General features: G+C 39.7%; 1 protein-coding gene across 4 annotated transcripts in view; it reads right to left on the bottom strand.

Annotated features, from left to right (window-relative positions):
* Positions 1-468: 468 nt before the first annotated feature.
* wdr17 (WD repeat domain 17) overlaps positions 469-22,790 on the bottom strand; it is a 42,429-nt gene continuing 20,107 nt past the window's right edge. For 2 of the 4 annotated variants that reach the window (XM_056271811.1, XM_056271808.1), the window contains exons 8-30: positions 22,565-22,733; positions 22,362-22,453; positions 22,131-22,213; positions 21,922-22,008; positions 21,636-21,800; positions 20,488-20,690; positions 20,015-20,164; positions 19,800-19,930; positions 19,594-19,719; positions 19,311-19,466; positions 16,743-16,807; positions 16,535-16,667; positions 15,888-15,979; positions 15,710-15,809; positions 14,748-14,887; positions 14,485-14,505; positions 7,970-8,081; positions 7,526-7,667; positions 5,507-5,609; positions 5,305-5,406; positions 5,015-5,110; positions 1,355-1,538; positions 469-1,252 (exon numbers count right to left, since the gene is read on the bottom strand). In XM_056271811.1, the coding sequence (XP_056127786.1) occupies positions 1,133-1,252; positions 1,355-1,538; positions 5,015-5,110; positions 5,305-5,406; positions 5,507-5,609; positions 7,526-7,667; positions 7,970-8,081; positions 14,485-14,505; positions 14,748-14,887; positions 15,710-15,809; positions 15,888-15,979; positions 16,535-16,667; positions 16,743-16,807; positions 19,311-19,466; positions 19,594-19,719; positions 19,800-19,930; positions 20,015-20,164; positions 20,488-20,690; positions 21,636-21,800; positions 21,922-22,008; positions 22,131-22,213; positions 22,362-22,453; positions 22,565-22,733 (2,772 nt within the window). In that variant the 3' untranslated portion in view covers positions 469-1,132. The remainder of the gene's footprint in view (positions 1,253-1,354; positions 1,539-5,014; positions 5,111-5,304; positions 5,407-5,506; positions 5,610-7,525; positions 7,668-7,969; positions 8,082-14,484; positions 14,506-14,747; positions 14,888-15,709; positions 15,810-15,887; positions 15,980-16,534; positions 16,668-16,742; positions 16,808-19,310; positions 19,467-19,593; positions 19,720-19,799; positions 19,931-20,014; positions 20,165-20,487; positions 20,691-21,635; positions 21,801-21,921; positions 22,009-22,130; positions 22,214-22,361; positions 22,454-22,564; positions 22,734-22,790) is intronic. The other 2 variants (XM_056271809.1, XM_056271810.1) reach the window with 2 other exon arrangements.

The raw sequence follows: 22,790 nt of genomic DNA, 5'->3' as shown, positions 1-22,790 counted from the left end.
TTTTATTTCCTAACTTCAGAAATACACTCCAAATGTATAGCTGTGTATATCAGCATAAATGTCTTACATCCTCACTTCATATGTGCACTTTCTCAGACTTATTGCCTAAGTTCATCTAAACAGATTTTGAATGTAACAGCAAGATTTAATTTCAATTAACCCTTCGTAAATAATGTTGCCATAGTTTATGAACATAAATATTACACCTCTGGCCCCAGAACTGCTCTGTAAAACCATTCATAATAGTTACTGAAGGAAATGAAGAAACATTACAGTAAATAGTATTGTTACAATGTAAGGTTTTAAACTGTTAATTCTCTTATTTGGTTCTACTAAAATAAGGTGTACTGTATATTCAGTAGTCAGTAAATTCAGTCCATATATAACAGACATGAAAAACGGTTTCAGTGTCAAAGCAGCAAAACGTCTCTTTTCATGAAATCAAATGCGCAAACAGAAACGTACAGACGAATGCCCTGTACTCAAGTCTTGAAATAAAAGTTACAAAACATTCAGACTGCTTAATGCAATTGTTTATACTCCATAATACCACTGACAGTGCCAACTAAACCAACTAGATTTACAATCTTTGAGCTATAGGCCACAACCCTAAGACCTGGACATAACACCTAAACCCGAATACCTGACCCCGCTTGTGATTTAGGATGAGGAAGAAAGGCATTAAATATCCTGCTTCATATGTAACATTCATTACTGTATCCAGCATAAATCTCCCTTTATAGAGATTTAACAGGTAGTTCTGGTGCTCTAATTTTCATCTTACTTTGCTTGCCTATGATAGTAGTGCATCAGTCTGTGCATTTCTTGTCGACATGTATACATATCAGACTTGCATTTGTGCTGTGCATCTTACTTGTGGCCTTGTGTACTGTATAATCACGACAGCAGCATTTTGCTGTGATTCTTTGCATATGAACTGCAATCCTGAATGTAATAAGCACAGCATGGAATGGCAAAACTTAAAAAAAAAAAATGATTTGAACAATTAGGCATTCTGCTGTTTTATGACATATACTTTCTGAGAAAAAACAGGAATGTTGTCGCCTTTCCAAACGCTGACATTACATAGCCAGACCAGGCAAAATACTGCTAACATTTGTTGTATTTGTGCTCAGAAGGGGTTGAGGCGTATACCCGTCCCTAATGGAGAAAAAGGGTTCACTTTCGCCCACATCAGGGCATCATTTAGTGAAATGGCTGATTTGCCATCTTCCAGGAAGAACGCTGGACCCTGCCAGGCAAAAAAAAGGCAGATGTAACTGCTCTATCTGCAGGTACACAAAGACATTTAAGGTATAGTGCTAAAATGCAAGTCTACCCACAAGAAACCCACCTGTATCCTGAGGCCAGTGAAGCAGGAAATCTGGACGTCAGAGTGGCTGGGCAAGTTGGAGCCAGTGACATAGTCTGGACCCTCTAGGCCCTTGATGGGCTCCTCTCTCATCCGACTCAACAGCTGACTGTACTCCGTTTTCTGGGCCTCAGATGGTGGCGCGTATGAGGTGTCATCTGCCGCTCTGTGTATGCATAGAGAGAGTGCAAACAATAGATTATTTTCCAAATATATTCAATTGTCAGCAAAAATGTTAGATCTTTTGTAAAACCTAGTGGGCTGTCTTGTTGTCTACTGCCTACAGTACATAGGCAGCTTCCTACTAAAGCCCAAACTTTAGCTGTGTCTCATTTTGAAGGCCGAGTCCTCCGGAGGCTACATTTCTCGGCCTCATATGTCATCAAGAATGTCCTATTTCAGAAAAGTAACCATTATAAAATTGACTGTTATTCCTTGTTAAGATTAAATTGTTGTAATTTCTTTATGACTTTGAGGCTGCCTCATTTCAGTAAAGTAACCATTAATGACGTATGCGGCCAACAAATACAGACACACGCGCTTTGATCTTTTTTGCACTTATTAGTTACTGTCCCGGCTGTTGTTTCACTATGGAAAAAGAAAAAAGTAGAGACTGAACAACTACAATAGACAAGGACCCTGTTAACAAGTCAATGTGTGAGGCATTTAATAGATACCCGCAACTCTTGTTTAAAGTCGTGTTGATACAGAAGTGGCAACAAATCTTTTATTCCATTTTAATGTACATCCGATTGTAAAGTATTGTCAGAAATGTAGGGCAGGGACTTTTTTTAGGGACTTGTGGGCATTGCATTAAAAAATGGGAGCATGAATACAAGCTTGCAGGGGCGGGGTTTAAGCTGACTCAATGATTGGAGAAGTCCTGCGTACATCAGTCTGTCCTCATCACTAGAAGTTAGTTATGACTGATTAAAAATGACGGGTCAAAAAAGAAAGAAAGAAAGAAAGAAAAAGAAAGAAAGAAAGAAAGAAAGAAAGAAAGAAAGAAAGAAAGAAAGAAAGAAAGAAACATATACACAGAGGAATCGTTCACAATAAGACCAATACCATGCATTTAGAAAATAGATAGTGAATTGTCATTTCATGCTGAATTTAAGGGTACAAAGACATTTTTACTGGTCATAACTTCCGAGAAATAGCACAGACACTGGAGATGGAACTGTCTAGTGTGCATGTGTGAACCACCCGTGTCTGCTTACGCTCTCAAATCAAGTATACTTTGATAGACCATGTGTCCGGATGTACACATACGCTAAGTGTTTACCTCAAAATTGAAGTTTATTTTGGGCTTAACACTCTGGGGTCGGCGGTCTCGCCGGTGATACCAGCTCACTTTTTTCCTTATCAGTGCAAAAGAGACTCAAATTACTCTGTTGATTTTGATCTTACATATAAGTGTTGTACATCATTTGATCCTGTTAAGATTGTATTTTTTTTGTGGAACCTCACAATAAAAACAAAGTGTTGTGCTTTTCGCCTAATAAAGAAAAATAAACATGATGCGCGTTCTGCGTTCTCTCTGTCAGTGAAGTCCATTCTGAAACGCGTCCGAAAAATGTAACTCTGCAAATACTCAGTCAAACAGGTATACAGGCACACAGGCATGAAGACTGAATTGTCTTCTTTTAAATGAAGTAATTTATATAAAAAACAAATTTTCTCATTTTATGTAATCTGTACGAAAAGAGAGGGATGATAATCGTTCTCGTCTCAGGTCATTAAAGTTAATTTGACCACGCCCACGGAGCGCGCGCTCTACACAGGCATGAAGACTGAATTGTCTTCTTTTAAATGAAGTAATTTATATAAAAAACAAATTTTCTCATTTTATGTAATCTGTACGAAAAGAGAGGGATGATAATCGTTCTCGTCTCAGGTCATTAAAGTTAATTTGACCACGCCCACGGAGCGCGCGCTCTATTCAAACACAAATGCTCTGAGGCGATCCACGCCCACATCAGCTGGATAACCCACCGAAAGAGACTCATATTTACGACGCTGTGAGGAATACTACTATCTTAATAATAATCCTGGAAAAAATTACCTCAGAAGTGCAGGTAGTTTCATTTGGAGGAGCAACGGATCCAGCTGAGGAATAGGTACATTCTTTATTTTCATGTGCTTTGTTCTAATCGCGATATGAAATAGTGTCTGTAAACAAAAAGACTGTTTGAATATGAATCGCATTTTTGTGTGTGAATGAATGAACAGCTTTTACCTAACTATATTCCAATACTGAGATGAGTAAAAATCGACTGAAATATGTTGAAATAAAATATTTTTGTATAAGCAACGTATTAAACTGCAAATTAACATTTATATTTCCTAATCATAAAAACGATATGTTACATATGAAAGACAAGATGTCGTTTTACTGTAAAATACTGCCACATCAAATAAGCTTGTTTGCTAAGATGTTATTATAGTGTTTGTTCGATTGCAGGCTATATTCAAACTAATTAATCCGCAACTGTGAAATATGTATGATAAAATGTATACTTTAGTATACAAAGAAAGATTACATTTGAAATATAGTTAATTTTAATTGTTGTTGTAATTGTAACCTTTTTATTAAAATAGCAAAAATATATGTAGGCTACATATAAATAAATCTTAGGTAAATCTTAAAAGCTCAATATAAGCCTCCTCTTTAAATTATTTGTATTGTGTTTTATTAGTGACACATTTGGGGTATATTCCCAATCTTTCTGTAAAAACAGTATGAGAATTAACTGCACAATTACTAGAAATGTTTACATTTGATATTATACAATTTGCAAGCACAATTTGAAAAATAAATAAATAATTGGAACTGTGAACCAATTTTGTATTATATAGGCCTATATATATATATATATATATATATTGTCATTGCATTCTTGTGGCTCAGTGACACACCTGAATGAAAGGGTCATTAGTATGCAGCCCCATTATGCGCTCATTATGCGGGCCCATTGTCTTCTCAGGTGTGAATCACAGCAGGTCACACCCCTGCGCATATTGCCTTTCCATACAAAAAGTGTCATTTTTATATTTAAACCAATCTATTGTTTTATGTGAATGATAAGGCAGGATGATTTTCAGATCATTTTGAAGAAAAAACTCTAGGCGACAACATCCATTAGTCAAAAGTCTTGTGGACACATATTTAGTATGTGTTTTGTGGCCTTATTTCAGAAACTTTAAGTTTTTAGTTTTTTCAATAACCACGCATAAACAATATTCTCTCAAAAATACAAACATGTACATACATGTTGATAACATATTATGGTAGCCCTGTTTGTGCTAAATAGAGTGTAATTACACATTTGCCAGTAATTTGTTTATAAGCAACTGAAAAAAGCACAAATGTCAGAGTATGTCAAAACATCTCAAGGACCCCAAAAACACGTTGGACCCCAGAGGGTTAAGGTAGCAACCTAACTGCAGTGCATTTTGGGATTGCCTTGTTCATGAGGTATAAATACAATGCTGGCTTGGAAATTGTTCAAAATAAGGTATCTTATAATTTTGCTGCATACTGTTTGGAATAGCCTATGATGCTTTAAAATACTGTCTAAGTAGGTCTTGGTACAGAGCTGTTGTTTGTTATGAATTAGAGTAACGTATTGTGGTACAGACTTGAGGGATTGTGTGCAGGCTCTCCAGGCCTCCAACTCTACAGACAACTGCTCTATCTGCAGTGGTACAGCCACCTCTCTTCTCTTCAGCAGCTGACTGATGGAGGATAATAGAGAGAGAGAGAGAGAGAGAGAGAGAGAGAGAGAGAGAGAGAGAGAGAGAGAGAGAGAGAGAGAGAGAGAGAGAGAGAGAGAGAGAGAGAGAGAGAGAGAGAGAGAGAGAGAAAGAGAGACATTACTTGTGATCACCAATAACTGAGTTACTTGATATAAATCCCACAGTTAGCATACCTTGTATATTCATACAGTGCTGGCACTATACTTGAATACTGTCTCCCAATGGCTAATAGTGCACCAATATACCCACAGAGAATAAGCAACTCATTGCGGTCTCTAGCCAAAGACAGAGAGAGAAAATGAGATGAACATAGAATGCAAGCTACAATAAATTACATCAATGACAGGTGTTTTTGAGGGAAGGTAATTGACTTACTCACTACACTTTGGAAGAATAAGATGGTCTGTTCTGATGTAGCTCAGCAGGTCTAGGATGTGGAACACTGAGTCCATCGCCCAGTCAGGAGAGCTCAGCTGCTCTATGAGGGCAGAGAGAGTAAGTAATTGTTGGTCCAATTAAGACATTTAAAGGCGTCCTGTTATGACCCCCCCCCCCCCCCCCCCCCACACACACACACATTTTCAACTTTCTTTAGTGTGTAATGTTGTTTGAGCATAAAAAAGGTCTGCAAAGTTAGAAAGCCCAAAGGCAAGCACAAAGTTTTTCTCTAAATTAGTATGCACTGTTTCTGAACTCTCTGAAACACCTTGAGTTTTCTTATGGGAACGTACACATCACAATATCCCTCATTTAAATAATTCCCACCCAAGGCATATACGTAATAAAGGGACAAGGCCAGGTTAATTTGCGTTAGTAGCGTGTTGAAACTCGCAGTTATGGTAAGGGGCGTGACATTTCCGAAACTGGAAGCGGTTGACCAATCACAACACACTTGACCAGCTGACCAATCAGAGCACATTGCACTTTTCAGAAGGAGGGGCTTCATAGAGATGGTAACTAAAGAGGGGTTCGTTTCCCAAAAGCATCGTTAGCCAACTATGTTCGCAAGTTCCGTCGTTATCAGCGTAGTTCAACGAGTCTGTGTTTCCCGAAACCATCGTTCCAATGAACATTCGCAAACAGCATCGCAAAGCTGTGTGGTTGGAACGACAGCTCTCGACCTGTGGTTAGAAGCATAGTTTCTTGTTTTTATAACATGTGGACTTAATAAATCCTTATCTTAAGCCAAATAAGCAAGTACTGTACAATCTGACATTCAGTACAATCAGTATCTTTTATTTAGAAGACAAATGTCCTTTACATCTTTTAGTTTGTCAATAGATTTAAAGCACCGTTTTTGAAGAGTGCACATGTGGGAATGTGCTCTACAACGTAAGAATGAGCCTATGATTGAATCAAAATAAAGCAAATAACTGAGAAAAATATGAGATAGTCCTCAGATGACATGTCTGTAATTTATAGCAAAACATCTAGCATTAATTCGATCTCAAACAAATTCATTAAAAGTAGTTATTACTCGACCACCTGTGTGACATCATTAACCAACGTGGTTGACCGACCAATTTGCGACAATACGGTTTCGGGAAACAGTCGTGATTAGCTAGTTGATTTCTTCAACGATGCATTGTACTATGGTAGTGAAGCAGCGAGTTACGTCATTGTACGGGAAACGCACTCCAGAGCGTTACTGACAGATTGGGAGGAGAGGTGCTGCAACACTGTAAAATATGTGAAAAATAATGTGTTTTATGAACATTCAAGCATGAAAACCTAGTCTAGTAGACCCCAAACAATAGGTCCCTTTTAATTCTTCAAGGCAACAATTATGCCTTTGAATGATTAAGTCTTGTGGATTTTTTCTGAATATACTTGTATCAGCTTAACAATTAAAATTGGTCTTTGTTTTCAGCAAACAATTGAATTATATTCTATAAAGTCAAAACAAATAATGTTGCTTGTGGATTCAAGTTCGATAAGCTTGCATTTTAAGTTAAAAGTAGCATAAACATTACATAACATTTATGTTGAACTTTGTTAGTTTGTCTAACTTGTGTTTCAGTTTGTTTAGCAAACAGAGTCTATATATAGTAACATATATATTGTTTATATAGTCACTTCTATACATCAAAACAAATTGTATACACTCACTGAAATGGAAAAAACTTCACAGAAGAAAACGCTAATCACTCTAATGGTGACTAGAAATAACACTTTTACAACAAAATATAAAGTTCCCATACTTTGACAAAAAAACACAAATTATTCAAGTGCATCATTAGTGAGTCAACTTTTTCTACATTTAATCGTTCAATCAACATTTAAAAGTTTGCTTGAGAAAATGGAAGTAGGCCTATATATGCATTGTCTGCAGAATGTGGGCATGCTGGAAATGGCACTGCTTTGAGACATGAACCGAGTCTCTCAGACACTCACCTTTGACAAATGTGATCCCGATGGGAAGAGCCTTTTCTGGTTCTGTGCTCAGGAGGTAATACTTTACTGCTTGGAAGATTTCTCCCTCAGCATGTGTATTCTCAGCAAGCTCTTTACATTCTTCTAAAGTCGGTAGACCACACTGGGAAAAATAAAATAGTAATAATGATTGAACTTAGAAAAATAAACAAATAAATAAATAAATGCATTTCTCCCTGTGCAGAAAAATACCATATTCACGTCAAATAATAAACACTATTATGTTCTTGTTTGGACCTTCACACTCAATATGATAATTATTTTTCATTAGATTGTTGAATGTTGTTGAGCAAATGGCCACAATTCCTTCTCAAATTAATGGGAACTTATAACATTTTAATCGATTTAAGACTAATTAGTCCGGTATAAATATGCAGCATTGAGACATATGAATGAGGTAGTCACCTTGTCGTGCAGGTCGTTGATTTCGGCTGAGCTGCCAGGGTAGAAGGCACACAGTTTGGCTAACAAGATCTCGTTATCAGGGATCATCTGAAGTAATCTGGCTGCAAGATCCCTGGAGAGTAGAAGACCCAATGCAGCATGAGTTAAGTAATGGGAAAAGTGGATAAATATTTTATTTGTTCTGTTGAAAACAAAAAGTGAGTTTTTGATATACATACATACATATATATATATATATCATATATTTATATTTTATATATTTGAAAGAAACTAATATTTTTATTCAGCAAGGATGTTTTAAATGCAACAATCAAAAGGCATCTTAACAGTAAAGAATTTTACATTGTTTCAAAAAAATATATATTTAAAAAATGCTTTTGAACAGCATCAAATAATTGTAAAAAAAAAAAAAAAAAAAAGTATCACGGTTTCCCCAAAAATATTAGGCAGCACAATGGTTTTTCAACTGTGATAATAAGAAATGTTATTTGAGCACTAAATCAGCATATTAAAATGATTTCTGAGGGATCACATTTACACTGAAGACTGGTGAAAATTCATTTTTGCCATCACAAAAATACATTTTGTATCCCTTTTAATGCTTTGCAGTCTTTTTTCACTTTTTAACATTTTTGAATGGAAAATCAGTTCCAAAGAAGAAAAAAAGGTTTGACAAAAATGAGAGTGAGTAAATGAGGACAAGTTAAATTTTTGAATGTGGCACCTAAGAATACTGTACGTCAATGATCACCTTAGTTATATTAACATGGGTAGTTAAAGTTGACTGAATGCATTTGAAAATGTCAACAGATGAAATCCTGAAGGGGGCTCGCAGTCATGATTTATAGTATTAAAGAGATAATCTGTTCCCTTTCAAAAGCTACAATTGATGCTGCGCTGATCAGCGCATTGGGAACGTCTTTAACGTGACCAGCTGTGAATGTGTGCAACACGTCAATGAAATTGACCCGGAACTTTTATAGCCTCGGGCGGTGACGCAAGGCTAAATAGATGAGCCACAGCTGCATCGACAGGTCTTTTGTCTTCAGACCATACTGTGATGTGTGTGCTTCTCAAGATCTCAAAAGCTCTCTGTTTCCTCTGATAAGAGTTGGTTTTTGCTAGGCAGTGCGCAGAAAAATCTCTCTCTTTTTCCTCTACACTAGTGGTTCTCAAACCTAGTCCTGGGGAGCCACAGCTCTGCACAGTTTGTATGTCTCCCTCATTTAACACACCTGATTCAGATCATCAGCTCGTTAGGAAAGAGCTTTATTAACTGAAGTGGGTGTGTCAGATAAAGGAGACATATAAAATGTGCAGAGCAGTGGCTCCCCAGGACCAAGATTGAAAACCACTGCTCTACACTGACTACGTTTACATGCAGCCAATATTCGGGTTATGTCCTTTTGATGGGGATATGCCGATACACGTTTACATGACCAAAAATTCGGGTTAGAAAAGGGGTACCCCAGGTATAATATCCCGGTTTTTAAAATCCGGGATATGAGCATATTCGGGTTTTTGCCGGTGTTTACATAGCCGTGCGTGACCGGGTTATTGCAAATATCCCGGTTTTGAACGGGTTATTGGCTGCATGAAAACGTAGTCACTGTCTGACAAGTGAAAGAAAAAGAGAAAAACAAACAACAACAAAAAAAACAGTGATTTACAAAACAAATGGTGTGTGCCTCCATGTTCACGTCCTATGGATGAATCAGACACACACCAATGCTGTTTTGTTTGTTTGGGGAAAGAGCATGCTGCCCTTGCGTTTGAGCATGGTGATTGCGAGCACTGTGGGATGTTCACAGTTAAATTGCTTCGCGTTCGCTTATTTCAAAGGGGTAGCACCCACAATGCGATTGTGGGGCTCGCGTGTCGATCTGGCTGAGGAGCAAGAGACGGGTGCGTCCCTATCGCTCGCTCTCTCTCCAGATCGCGATGTCCTTTTGCCTGACTACCGAAGCGTGCCTCGGCGCTTCTTTGGCTCGGGCAGAGGACACTGAATCTCGTGGTTCGCCGCCTCCGAGCGTTCCTCTCGTGATGATAAAAGGAGAACTGCTCGGGGTGATCACTCATGCAGTGGCCAGATTACACTGATCACAGCAAAAAGAGTCCCATAAAACACTCAAAGTTTATAAATATATAACATACATTGCATGTCTTTGTGCTCTCGACGTCGACCCATTCGACTAATGCGGGTGCGAAGACACGCGATTATATGATGCTGCCTCAGATTGGAGAGACGCTCGCAAGCTATCTCTCCCCTGGGATTGCATTATCAGATGCATTTTCAGCAGCGGGTCAGGCTGGTACTGCGCTGCACACCATGGCTGTGTTACAGGCATACCATACCAGGCTGATATTATGAAACATTTAAACACAGCCGGTCATCAAGACCATGTTTGCTTGTCTGATTGATATTTGGCTGTATTTATTCATGCTGGTGGGGGTCCTCAGTCGGAAAAGGGTGGTTTGCCCACTTCAGGTTGGTGTAGAGTTCCTGCCTCAAGTGGAGGAGTTTAAGTATCTTGGGGTTTTGTTCACGAGTTAGGGAAGGATGGAACGGGAGATTGACAGACGGATTGGTGCAGCTTCTGCAGTAATGCGGTCGATGTACCGGCCTGTCGTGGTGAAGAAGGAGCTGGGCCGCAAGGCGGAGCTCTCGATTTACCGGTCAATCTACGTCCCTACTCTCACCTATGGTCATGAGCTTTGGGTCATGACCGAAAGGACAAGATCCCGGATACAGGCGGCCGAAATAAGCTTTCTCCGCAGGGTGGCTGGGCTATCCCTTAGAGATAGGTTGAGAAGCTCGGTCACTCGGGAGGAGCTCAGTGTAGAGCCGCTGCTCCTCCACATCGAGAGGGGTCAGCTGAGGATGCTTGGGCGTCTGTTCCGGATGCCTCCTGGACGCCTTCCCGGGAAAGTGTTCCAGGCACGTCCCACTGGGAGGAGACCCCGGAGAAGACCTAGGACACACTGGAGGGACTATGTCTCCCGGCTGGCCTGGGAACGCCTCGGTGTCCCCCCGGAAGAGCTGGAGGAAGTGTCTAGGGAGAGGGAAGTCTGGGCATCTCTGCTTAGACTGCTGCCCCTGCGACCCGGCCCCGGATAAGCAGAAGATGGATGGATGGATGGAATTAGGGTTACGGTTAGGGTTAGCATGAGATGATATGATAAATAATGCTTGTAGTAATATATTGTCTGGCTGTTCTTTGGCCACATTTAATTCTGAGGAATTAAATATAAAAAAATATAAAATAAAATAAAATAAGAATGATGGATTTTGAGAGTGCCGCCTCTGAGCACTTCTCTCGTTATGATAAAGCATGTGAGAGGTTACTCGAGGTGGTGACTCGTGCCGTGGCCAGATTAAAGCTAGACTGCCCTCCTTGAGGATCTCCATGACGTAAACTCGTTCATGGGGAAAACCTCAGTCTTTGTGCCCTCGACGTCAACTTATTAGACTATCGTGGGTGCAGGGGCTTGTGGTTATACGATGATGCGTCAGTCTGAAGAGACGCTCGCGGGCTATCTCTTCTTTGGGGCTCATCGTCATTTAAGGAGTCAGCACTCCCCACCAAGTCGTGTATAATAGCATCCACGCTGGTGGGGGTCAGACTGGTGCTGCTCTGCACACTATGGCAGTGTTGCAGGTATACAAGGCTGATCTGCTTAAAAAACAAAAACAAAAAAGGGGGGCTCAAAAGCAGAGTGTGGCGAGTTGCGCTCCCCCTCGTAAAGACGTGACCGGCTCGTCACGCTCAGCAAGCCTCATAATAGACCTGAGACAAAAAAGCTTTTTTTTGTCCCAGGTCTGTGGGGGTGTGCCCCTTCGGGACAGGGCATGTAAAATACATCAATCAGCTCCTACCTGACACCCTCACGAAACCACTGTAACATCCCCGCATTTAACATTTAACATTACCCAACAGGAAGTATTAAAATTGGTACCCCTTTAAAGAGACTTTGGCAGCGTGAAAGCTACTGCCGGGTATCTCTTAGTAGTACTGTCCTAAAGACAGTAAAAAGGAATAAGTTGCCCTCCTCGTTTTAACGGCGTGGTTCCCACTACCGTGAAACAGGAGTAGCTGCATCTGCGGTAACAGGGAAAAATGGGGGACTGCGTCCGTTTTTAGATCTTTGAGGCTTGAACCGTTCCGTCAGAATGCTCAAGTGCAAGATGCTAACTATCAAGAAGATCGTGTTGCAAATTCAACATCGTGATTGGTTCTTCACGGTCGATCTTAAAGATGCATATTTTCACATAGTAATATTGCCACAACACAGGAAGTTCCAGAGGTTTGCTTTTGGGGGCGAAGCTTAACAATATCGGGTCCCCCCATTCGACCTAACCATGTTACATAGACGATTGGCCGATACTGGCCCAGTCTCAAGAGCTTGCGCTTCGACATCGAGATCGATCCCCGCTCATCTTCTCTCTCTGGGGCTGAGATGCAACGCGAAGAAGAGCGTTTTCTCTCCCGCCCAGAGGGATCTGGGGAGGCATCATCTCGATTGGTATATCAATTGCCTCAAATTGATGGCTGTATTTCTGGCCCTGAAGTACTTCCTCCAGCAGTTAAAGGGCTACCATGTTCTAGTGGGAGTCCTGGCCAAGGTTTGTCATCAAGGGTCCTTGCCTCTTACTGATAGCATCTTGTTGGCTGAACAGAGTTTGGTTATTGTGAATAATATCTCTCCTCGACGGCTCGCACTGGGCGATACCGAACAGGAGGGACCTTCAGTCTCAAACGCAGGGGACAATATCCCCAGCCCAAGATGTAGAACCTTCATGCTTGGCCCCCGGAAGGGTACCAACTGAGGGACACTGGTTTTTCAGCTGAAATCATAGAGACCATTCTCAGTGCTAGGGCTCCCTCCACTAGAGGATGTTATGCCAATAAATGGGGTGTCTTTGAAAGGTGGTGCACTGCACGTAATGCAGATCTAGTTAACTGCCAGATAGCTTCAGTTCTGGACTTCCTGCAAAGAAAAATTATCAGCAGGCACATGCTCCACCACTCTCAGGGTTTATGTGGCCGCTTTATCGACTTCCCACGCCTTGATTGACGGGGTGCCACTTTAGAAACATCCTCTGTTTGCCCGCTTTGTTTGTGGAGGCTTAGGCCTCCTGTTAAAACCAAGATCCCTTCATGGGACTTAGCTATAGTCCTGGAGGGTCTGGTTGAGACCCCCTTTTGAACCTCTAGGGTTATCGTCTGATAAACTTCTGACTTTTAAGATGGTTTTTCTTATGGCTATCACTGCTTTTAAAATAATCTTGCATCCTCATCCTGACTACCCTATGGTCCCCTTCTCGACCGTATATCAGGTCACTCTTGAGGCCTTCTGCCCTCCGCCATTCACAACGCCGGGTCAGGAGAGACTTCACAGACTGTGTCCAGTCCATGCTCTTCAGACCTACGTCCACCACACTAGCTAGTGGTGTAAGTCAGAGCATCTATTTGTTTGTCATGGAGACCGTAACAGAGGCGGCCGCCACAAAACAGACAATTTCACATTGGGTGAGAGATGCTATTGCCCTTGCCTATGAGGCGCGCAGTCAAGCTTCGCCAGTAGGCATCAGGACTCATTCTACTAGGGGGGTCACTTCTTCCCAAGCCTTGGCGGGGGGTGCCCCCCTACAGCATGTTTGTGATGCGGCAGGCTAGTCCTCTCCACACACATTCATAAGATTCTATAATTTGGATGTTCATGCCACTCCGGGCTCACACGTCCTTGGGTCGACATCACAAGCTCATGCCTTAGACCTTCTTGCGTTCTTGTGAACACACACTACACAACCGTAAGGGGTCCAGACACCTCCAAGCACGGCGGCTTGGGTATTCTTGTCCCCAATGCGCTGATCAGCGCAGCATCGATTGTAGCTTTTGAAAGGGAACGTCTCGGTTTACTTGACTGTAACCCTGTTCCCTGAAAAAGCGGAACGAGATGCTGCGCTGTATTGCCGTGCTGAAGATGTCCCAGGACTGCTCTTCAGACAAAATATCCTGTCGATGCAGCTGTGACTCATCTACTTATACCATACTATCATACTAATTGGCTTCATCACTGTCTCCTCTCCAACAATAAGCTGGTGTGTGGTGGGCGTTCTGGCGCAATATGGCTGCCGTCGCATCATCCAAGTGGATGCTGCACATTGGTGGTGGTTGAGGAGATTCCCCCCTTCCATATGTGAAGCGCTTTGAGGTCCCAGAAAAAGCGCTATATAAATGTAACTAATTATTATTATTATTATAGTCTCACGGCGCGTGCGCGCTCCGGTTACGTCACCGCCTGAGGCAATAAAAGTTCCGGGTCAATTTAATTGATGTGTTGCACACATATTCACAGCTGGTCACGTTAAAGACGTTCCCAATGCGCTGATCAGTGCAGCATCTCGTTCTGCTTTTTCTGGGAACAGGGTTACAGTGAAGTAACCCGAGACGTTATGAATAAGCATTAAGGATATGAACCAGGGAGGCAGAAAAGGGAGGCAGAGAAAATACCTGTATGCCACAGATGGAAAGCTAGAGAGAAATGGAAATGAAAAATGTAACAGGTGTGCAGTAAGGATGACTATCAGGATCATGTTAACACTTCTGTGCATGACTGATGATAAGAGATGGGTTGCATTTGCAGGAAAGTGTGCGAACTATTTTAAAGGAAATGTGATTCAAAGTTACATATTTGGTAATTTCCCTTTTTTTCCATTTTTCCCTTTTGTGTTTAAGAAAAGATGCAAAGATGCATTGATCAGTTGTATGCTTACCAGGTGGCAGTGGTCATGTATTTCCTGGCCAAGAGCTCCAGAACGTAGTGGGTGGCTTTACAGGCTGATTCTCCCAGGACTGTGCCCACACACACTGCCAGCTCCAGCTCATTGCCTCTGATCAGAGATGCCATAGCCAGCTGACACAAGAAGATAAAAACTCCTTATCTAAACACTCATAGAACATCATACATCACTAGCCTAACAAGACTTATATAAAATACTCTAAACAAATCAAGCATATTTTAAGAATCATTAAGATGTTTTGCATTGTGACATTTTTATGACAATTAAACATCATTCAGGTCTCATTACTATAAAGGCAAACAAGTATTTATACCTCACGGTAGTCGTTTTTGTACTACCTTTAATTTATACTGTCTGACATATGCACTAACATTCAAAAGTTTGGGGTCAGTAATGACTTTTTATTTTTTATTTCTTTTATGTAGCCAGGACACACCAAACTGATCAAAAGTGACAAATACTTTTACATGGTTACAATGAAAATATATATAAAAAAAAACGCTTTTCTTCTGAACTTGCTATTCATCAAAGAATCCTAGAAAAAATGTATCACAAAAATATTGAGCAGCACAACCGTTTCCAACATTGACAATAATAGGAAATGTTTATTGAGTAGCAAATCAGCATATTAGAATCCTTTGTAAAGGATCATGTGACTGACTGGAGTAATGATGCTTTGCCATCACAGAAATAAATTACATTTTAAAATATATTAAAATAGATTATATTTCACAAAATTACTGACCCAAAACTTTTAAAAAGCAGAGCAACTGTCTTGAAAATAATAAAAATAATAATTTATATTAAATTGTCCTACAATTGGGCTTTATCGTGTTATTTATTGTCTAAACATTGACATGATATTGTTAGTGGTTAGTCTGATTTTAAATGTTGCTATTGGTGTTCAATCATATCGCTCATTATTGTGAGCTTACTTCTGTGTTGTCTACAGCTAGATGACAGCAAGCTGCCAACACAGCACGGCCATCTTGGAAATACCACTCAGCCAGCTCTTTACATACTCTGTGCAACATCCTAGACAGAGGAGGGGAGAGTGGGTAAGAAAAAGAGAGGTGAAACACTTGATTTCGGCTTAAACTAAGTATAACTTACCCGCAGTATTTTTCTATGTTGTCATTGTCTGAGTTTGCGGCATGGTTTATAGATGTGATCTGAGGGCCATGGATATTGCCTTCACAAGCACCCTGATAAAACAAAGTGCATTCTCATTTATAATATAGGCTATAGGGCCAGATTTACTAACAGATTGCGCCAATGCAAACCCTCTTTTGGCGTTAAACTACTGTCAGGATTTACTTAGGACACAGTGAAAAATTAGCGCTGAAATAGCGTGGACAGAGTTATTTTTGCAGCTGACCTTAAATTATTCACTTTAAATGAATCATGCAGGGTGATTTACTAAGGTTTGCGCTAGTCTATTTACTCGTATTGGCCCAATTATTTACCACATAAAAAAACATGTCTTAAACCAGATGATAATTTGCGCTGCTCCTGGTAGATTGCGTTGGTCATTATGGAAATGATCCGGCTTTGTCTGTGTTCTTTAATTTGCACGTCGTCAGTAGGTCACACGCAGAACTCTCCACTCCCATCAATTCTTTTTGGAAGCTCTTATCGGCGCTAATTTGCCCTGTTTATTAAATCTGGCCCATAGTCTCATTTATTATGAAACTCAACACAGAGGTTCACAGTCTTACAACAACTCTCTAAATGGGTAAAAAGATAACAGTGCCCTGTACCTGAGCCACCAGCACAGCTTCCTTCAGCTGACCTCTAGAGGTGAAGAAATTCACTAGCTTTTTCACCTCACCAGTGGCGATGCAGTATGGGATGACATCATCATTGCCTTCTTGCATGAGCTGGTCTGCTCTCCTACATTGAGCAGTTAATAAATGGTGAAAAACTCACAACATCGGATTTACAAATGCAGAGCAGTATATGAGATACCTTTGCATGAGCTTTTTCCAGTATTTCATGGAGACACCAGGGGCCACAGAAAGAGCCTTCTCCCACTAAACACACAAAACAAAACAACATAAACATACACAATCATTAGAAAATTACATTTCTGAAAGAAAAAAGACGAACCTTCTATTTTCTCATACTGTATATGATGTTTTTTTTTTTAAAGAAATCAATAATTTTATTCAGCAAGGATGCATTAAATTGATCAAAAGTAACAGTAATGACATTTATGATGATTTACATTTCAAATAAATGAAGGGTTTTTTTATTCATCAAAGAATCCTGAATATATTGTATCACTATTTATTTAAACAGCACAACTGTCGAAATGTTATTTCAACATTGATAATAATGAGACATTTATCTTGAGCACCAAATCAGCATTATAATGATTTCTAAAGGATCATGTGACTGAATACTGGAGAAATAGGTACAGAAAATTCTGTTTATTTTAAATATGAATAATATTTTACAACAATATTGTTTTTACTGTATTTTTGTTCAAATAAATGCAGCCTTGGTGAGCATGAGATACTTCTTTCAAAAACATTAAAAGTGCTTACTGAACCTTTTAACATTATAATTAATTAATCACACTAAAGTAACATGGTAAATTGACCGCCTTAATAATTTCAAAGCAAAAAGCTTTATAATTAAATAAAAAGCTCTAAAAAGCTAATCCATCCATCATAAAAGTAATCCCTATGACTCCAGTGGCTTAATAAATGCCTTCTGAAGCGAAGCGGTGGGTTTTTGCAAGATATTTTGCAAAAATATTCCCATTTAAAATTGTATAAACTATAATCACTGACTTCCGGCAACGGCCATACACGTGTTCACAAAAGAGTCGAGTTCCGGCGGAAGAGTGACCATAGGTGAGAATTGATGAACGCGGAAGCGCAGAGGATAGAGCAAAACAAAATGCTGGTCACGAATTAGAAGTCTAAAACTGGAAGTTTAAAAGAAAAATGTAAGAGGATTTCGATATAAAAGAAGAGGAGCTACGTCATACATTGGGTCAGAGGTCACCCCTCTGCTGGAACTCGACTCTCTTGTGAACGCGTGTATGGCCGTTGCCAGAAACCAGTGATTATAGTTTCTATATGGATATTTTTCTTACAAAAACTTCACTTCAGAAGCCATTTATTAACCCACTGGAGTCATATGGATTACTTTTATGATGAATGTATGCACTTTTTGGAGCTTCAAAAACCTCTATTCAATGCCATTACAAAGCTGGGAAGAGCCAGTATATTATTTATTATAACTCCGATTGTGTTCGGTTGAAAGGAGAAAGTCATATACAACTAGGATGGCTTGAGGGTGAGTAAATTATGGGATAATTTTAATTTTTGGTTGAACTATTCCTTTAAACTCCTATCAGCAAATATTGATATGTGATTAATTAGATTACTTAATCAGCATATGTCATTGACTAATTATTATAAAAAACATTTTAAAATATATATTGACAATCCAAGAAATTAAATATATATATATATATATATATATATATATATATACACACTCACCTAAAGGATTATTATGAACACCATACTAATACTGTGTTTGACCCCCTTTCGCCTTCAGAACTGCCTTAATTCTATGTGGCATTGATTCAACAAGGTGCTGAAAGCATTCTTTAGAAATGTTGGCCCATATTGATAGGATACCATCTTGCAGTTGATGGAGATTTGTGGGATGCACATCCAGGGCACGAAGCTCCCGTTCCACCACATCCCAAAGATGCTCTATTGGGTTGAGATCTGGTGACTGTGGGGGCCATTTTAGTACAGTGAACTCATTGTCATGTTCAATAAACCAAATTGAAATGATTCGAGCTTTGTGACATGGTGCATTATCCAGCTGGAAGTAGCCATCAGAGGATGGGTATATGGTGGCCATAAAGGGATGGACATGGTCAGAAACAATGCTCAGGTAGGCCGTGGCATTTAAACAATGCCCAATTGGCACTAAGGGGCCTAAAGTGTGCCAAGAAAACATCCCCCACACCATTACACCACCACCACCAGCCTGCACAGTGGTAACAAGTTGTTTAAATGCCACGGCCTACCTAAGCATTGTTTCTGACCATGTCCATCCCTTTATGGCCACCATGTACCCATCCTCTGATGGCTACTTCCAGCAGGATAATGCACCATGTCACAAAGTTCGAATCATTTCAAATTGGTTTCTTGAACATGACAATGAGTTCACTGTACTAAAATGGCCCCCACAGTCACCAGATCTCAACCCAATAGAGCATCTTAGGGATGTGGTGGAACGGGAGTTTCGTGCCCTGGATGTGCACCCCACAAATCTCCATCAACTGCAAGATGCTATCCTATCAATATGGGCCAACATTTCTAAAGAATGCTTTCAGCACCTTGTTGAATCAATGCCACGTAGAATTAAGGCAGTTCTGAAGGCGAAAGGGGGTCAAACACAGTATTAGTATGGTGTTCATAATAATCCTTTAGGTGAGTGTATATATAAAACATTTCAGAAAATGACATTACAATTTTTTTTAAAAAATCTTATAGATTTTACCTCTCCCAGTTCCACCATAAGCTCACAATATCTTTGGATTTGTCCCAGTCTGATATGTATTTCTGCTGCATTCTTGAGCCTTTCCTCTTTACTAGGGGCTCCAATACCACCCCCAAACTTTGACATCTTTACTATGGTCAGCTCTTGTGCTTCAGACTACAGGGAAGGGACACATGGTAAAATAATTTTTAAAAAGTAGATAAAAACTCCAGTACAAGTATTGAAAACTTAATATGCATCAAAAGCCACTATTAGAACGTTACATCACAGTTTATTCACTCACGGTTTTGAAGCGAACCAGGTGTTTCATATGCATGATGCCCTGCCCATAGTTCTGTGGAAGAAGACTATCATCCTGTCCGTTGATTACAGCAACCAGATCCCACAGGTTATGACTCCCTCCAGGTGGCTACAAAGACAGAGTACATAACCCCTTATTTAGACTTCTAAATAAACTCCTGTGAGAGTTCTGTGTTGAGATTTACTTACTGAGAAACACTCAGAGAACCATCTGAGCTTCTTCATGCGCACGTCGCTAGAGAGTTTATCCAGCTCCTGTTTAATATCTCTGGACACTTTTCCACACAGGAGGGGATGGGCTCCAGGAACCATAGCGCGATCTACTCTCAAGAAATACATGTGGTTTAATTTCTTTACAAAACCAATCCATGCAAACAGTATATAATATGTGCTTGTGTTTTAACCTGTGCTGCCAATGATGTCATCCCAGCTGTGGTCAGTAAGGATGTTGACCACTAAGGGAGCAATTAGAGGAGTGAGTGACCAAAGTCTGACCGTGGAATCTCTGGAGCAGGAAGCCATGGTAAATGGACGGCTGGGGTGACATGTTAGACCTGGGGGATTTCATATGATTGACAAGGCTGCATAAATAATGTATGTATGGAATGACACAAAATGATGTCCCTACTACTGTATGATACATTTTACTAAAAGACAGTCCTTGGACAAAAATAAGTGTTCCCATTACATATTTAGGTCTCTTAACTGTGCAGTGTTCTGCTTTTCCTGCCTTCATTTACAGAACTTAAATCATTTAACTGTATCTAGAAATAACAATGTATAAAATGTATCAATTAAATAAGCCATTTCTTTGAAAAAAAGTGCAGAAAGGATGACAGCATCATTTTGTCTGCAGCATATACATTTAATACACTACCATAGACATCAGCTCCATGGTCATATACAGTGTCTAGACAGGTGCCATCTCTGGTGTCCCAGACACGGATGGTGTAGTCCCAGCTCCCTGAGGTCAAAAGGTACGGCACCTCTGTGTTCCACATGAGACCCCGAACTGGAGCAGTGTGGCCACTCAGCACGTTAATGCAAGCATCTTGGGTATAATCCCAGATACGGACAGTCCTAGTCAACATACACACATATACACATCCGTTTATGAAGTTAAAGGTGCACTCAGTCATATTTATGTTGTTTTGGGCACTGACACGTTCAGACAAATTCATGCACAAATTCACAGTTAGTAGTGCCATAGTAGAAATGCCCTATTCACTGTCAGCCATGATTTATTTATTCTGCAAGTGAAAGTTTCTAAGAACAAGATGATATAAATTGGATGATCATGTGATCTCAACACAGAGGCTCCCATTAGGGTGAGTTTATAGGCTAATAATTATATACAATTTATTGCACCTTTAAAGTAAACAGTGAGATATTTTCATTAGCACTAAAGTTTACCAACAATAAGGCACATAAAGAAAACATAATACCTTTTTTTTTTACTTTACAAAATCTGTAAATAAAAGCTATGATGATTCTTTATTGATTCAATGATTCTTTTAGTTATACTATGTTCATTATAATTGTATTTAGTTATTCTATTCGTTTTTTTTCAATTCATTATTCAAGTTTTTATAATTAAGTCCACAAAAAAAAGTCCCAAGGTAAATTTGAGAATGATCATTTGTAATGCTAGTAAAACATGTATACTCCTGTTTGGGGTCAGTAAGATTTTTTTAATGTTTGAAATGAAAGAAGCCTTCCTGTAATGCCAAAGTTGAATTTTCAGCAGCCATTATTCCACTCTTTAGTGTCACATGATCCTTCAGAAATCATTCTAATATGCTGGTGGTGCTCAAGTAATAATGGTTGAAAATGGTTGTGCTGCTTAATATTTACAATCACTTTCGATAAATTGAATGTGTCCTTACGCATCACGCTTGGCATCGCAAGCCACCGGTTACAGTTGCTGAATAAAAGTGTTAATTTCTTTCAAAAAAAAAAAATCTTACTGGCCCTATACAAAGCGGTAGTTAAGAGTGTAAATGGAGATTTGAATTGAATGATTACCCATCATCTGAGCCACTGCACAGTATGCCCTCTCTGAGAGGTGACCAACGCACATGGAATACTTTGGCTGTGTGACCTGTAAAGACTTTTAGTGGCTGGTCTGAACTGGTGGCCAAGTAATAGACTCGAACATTCTTGTCTTCACAGCCAGTGGCAATCATATCTCTGCAATAGTGAAAGAGAGAGAGTGAGAATGCATTCATTATAATTGTGATGGCAAGAGAAAATAATACTGGTAAAAAGGTTCTGTCATCTGTTTGTGTATCTGATTACACTGATCACATACTTGTTATTTTGACTCCAGTCACAGCCAAACACTGCTGCTGGATGTTTGTATTTGTGCAACACTTTGCCGTCAATGGTTCGAATTATGCTGAAATCACACACAATAAAAAGTAACAATATCATGTCTATGAATATGAGGACAATATGGCTTCATTACATGGATGGACTAAGGCTTGTGGGAATGTTAGCCAAAACTAAAAATGAACTCACCAAAATCCATCTCCACTGCATGTGGCTATTCTTTTGGAATCCTTATGACTCCAAGCAACACAAAAAATACCATTCTTCCCATGCTGCAACACAATTCCAGTAAAAAAATAAAGACTCATGATGATTACGATTGTGCAATCAAAATTAAAATAACAATAACTATTTAAATCTCATAAATTAGAGATATTAATTCTAAATAATTAGTATCCTTAAAAAAATAATAATGCTTGCCTCATTAAATCTTGTGATCATTTTTCCCTTTTTAACATCCCAAATAAAGGCGCCATTTCTTGACGTAGCTCCTGCTATGCAGTTCAAGTCTCCTTTGGGTTACAGTGAAACATAGAAATGAAGGAAAGAGTTACACAGAAACAAAACCTGTCTGAAACTGCAGCGGTAACATGGGCTGTTCTAATAGTGTGTACCGTTCTTACCAGGGGCCCAGGACAGAGAGTACACCACTCCCTCATTTCCCGGAGATGTGTACACAGCAGTTAAGGTGTTTATATCCCAGACTTTTATCGTCCCATCAAATGAAGCTGTAGCTAAAATGTTTGGGTCATCTGGCTTGAATTTGCAGTCGAAGATAGTTTCAACATGACCCTGTGACAAAAACAATGTCACAAAGTCATAAAAACCTTACATGATTGTATTATAATT

This window comes from Rhinichthys klamathensis, unplaced genomic scaffold, assembly GCF_029890125.1.
Source record: "Rhinichthys klamathensis goyatoka isolate OS25496 unplaced genomic scaffold, OSU_Roscu_1.1 h1tg000325l_1, whole genome shotgun sequence".
Taxonomy (NCBI): Eukaryota; Metazoa; Chordata; class Actinopteri; order Cypriniformes; family Leuciscidae; genus Rhinichthys; species Rhinichthys klamathensis.
This window is presented reverse-complemented; position numbering and strand designations above follow the sequence as displayed.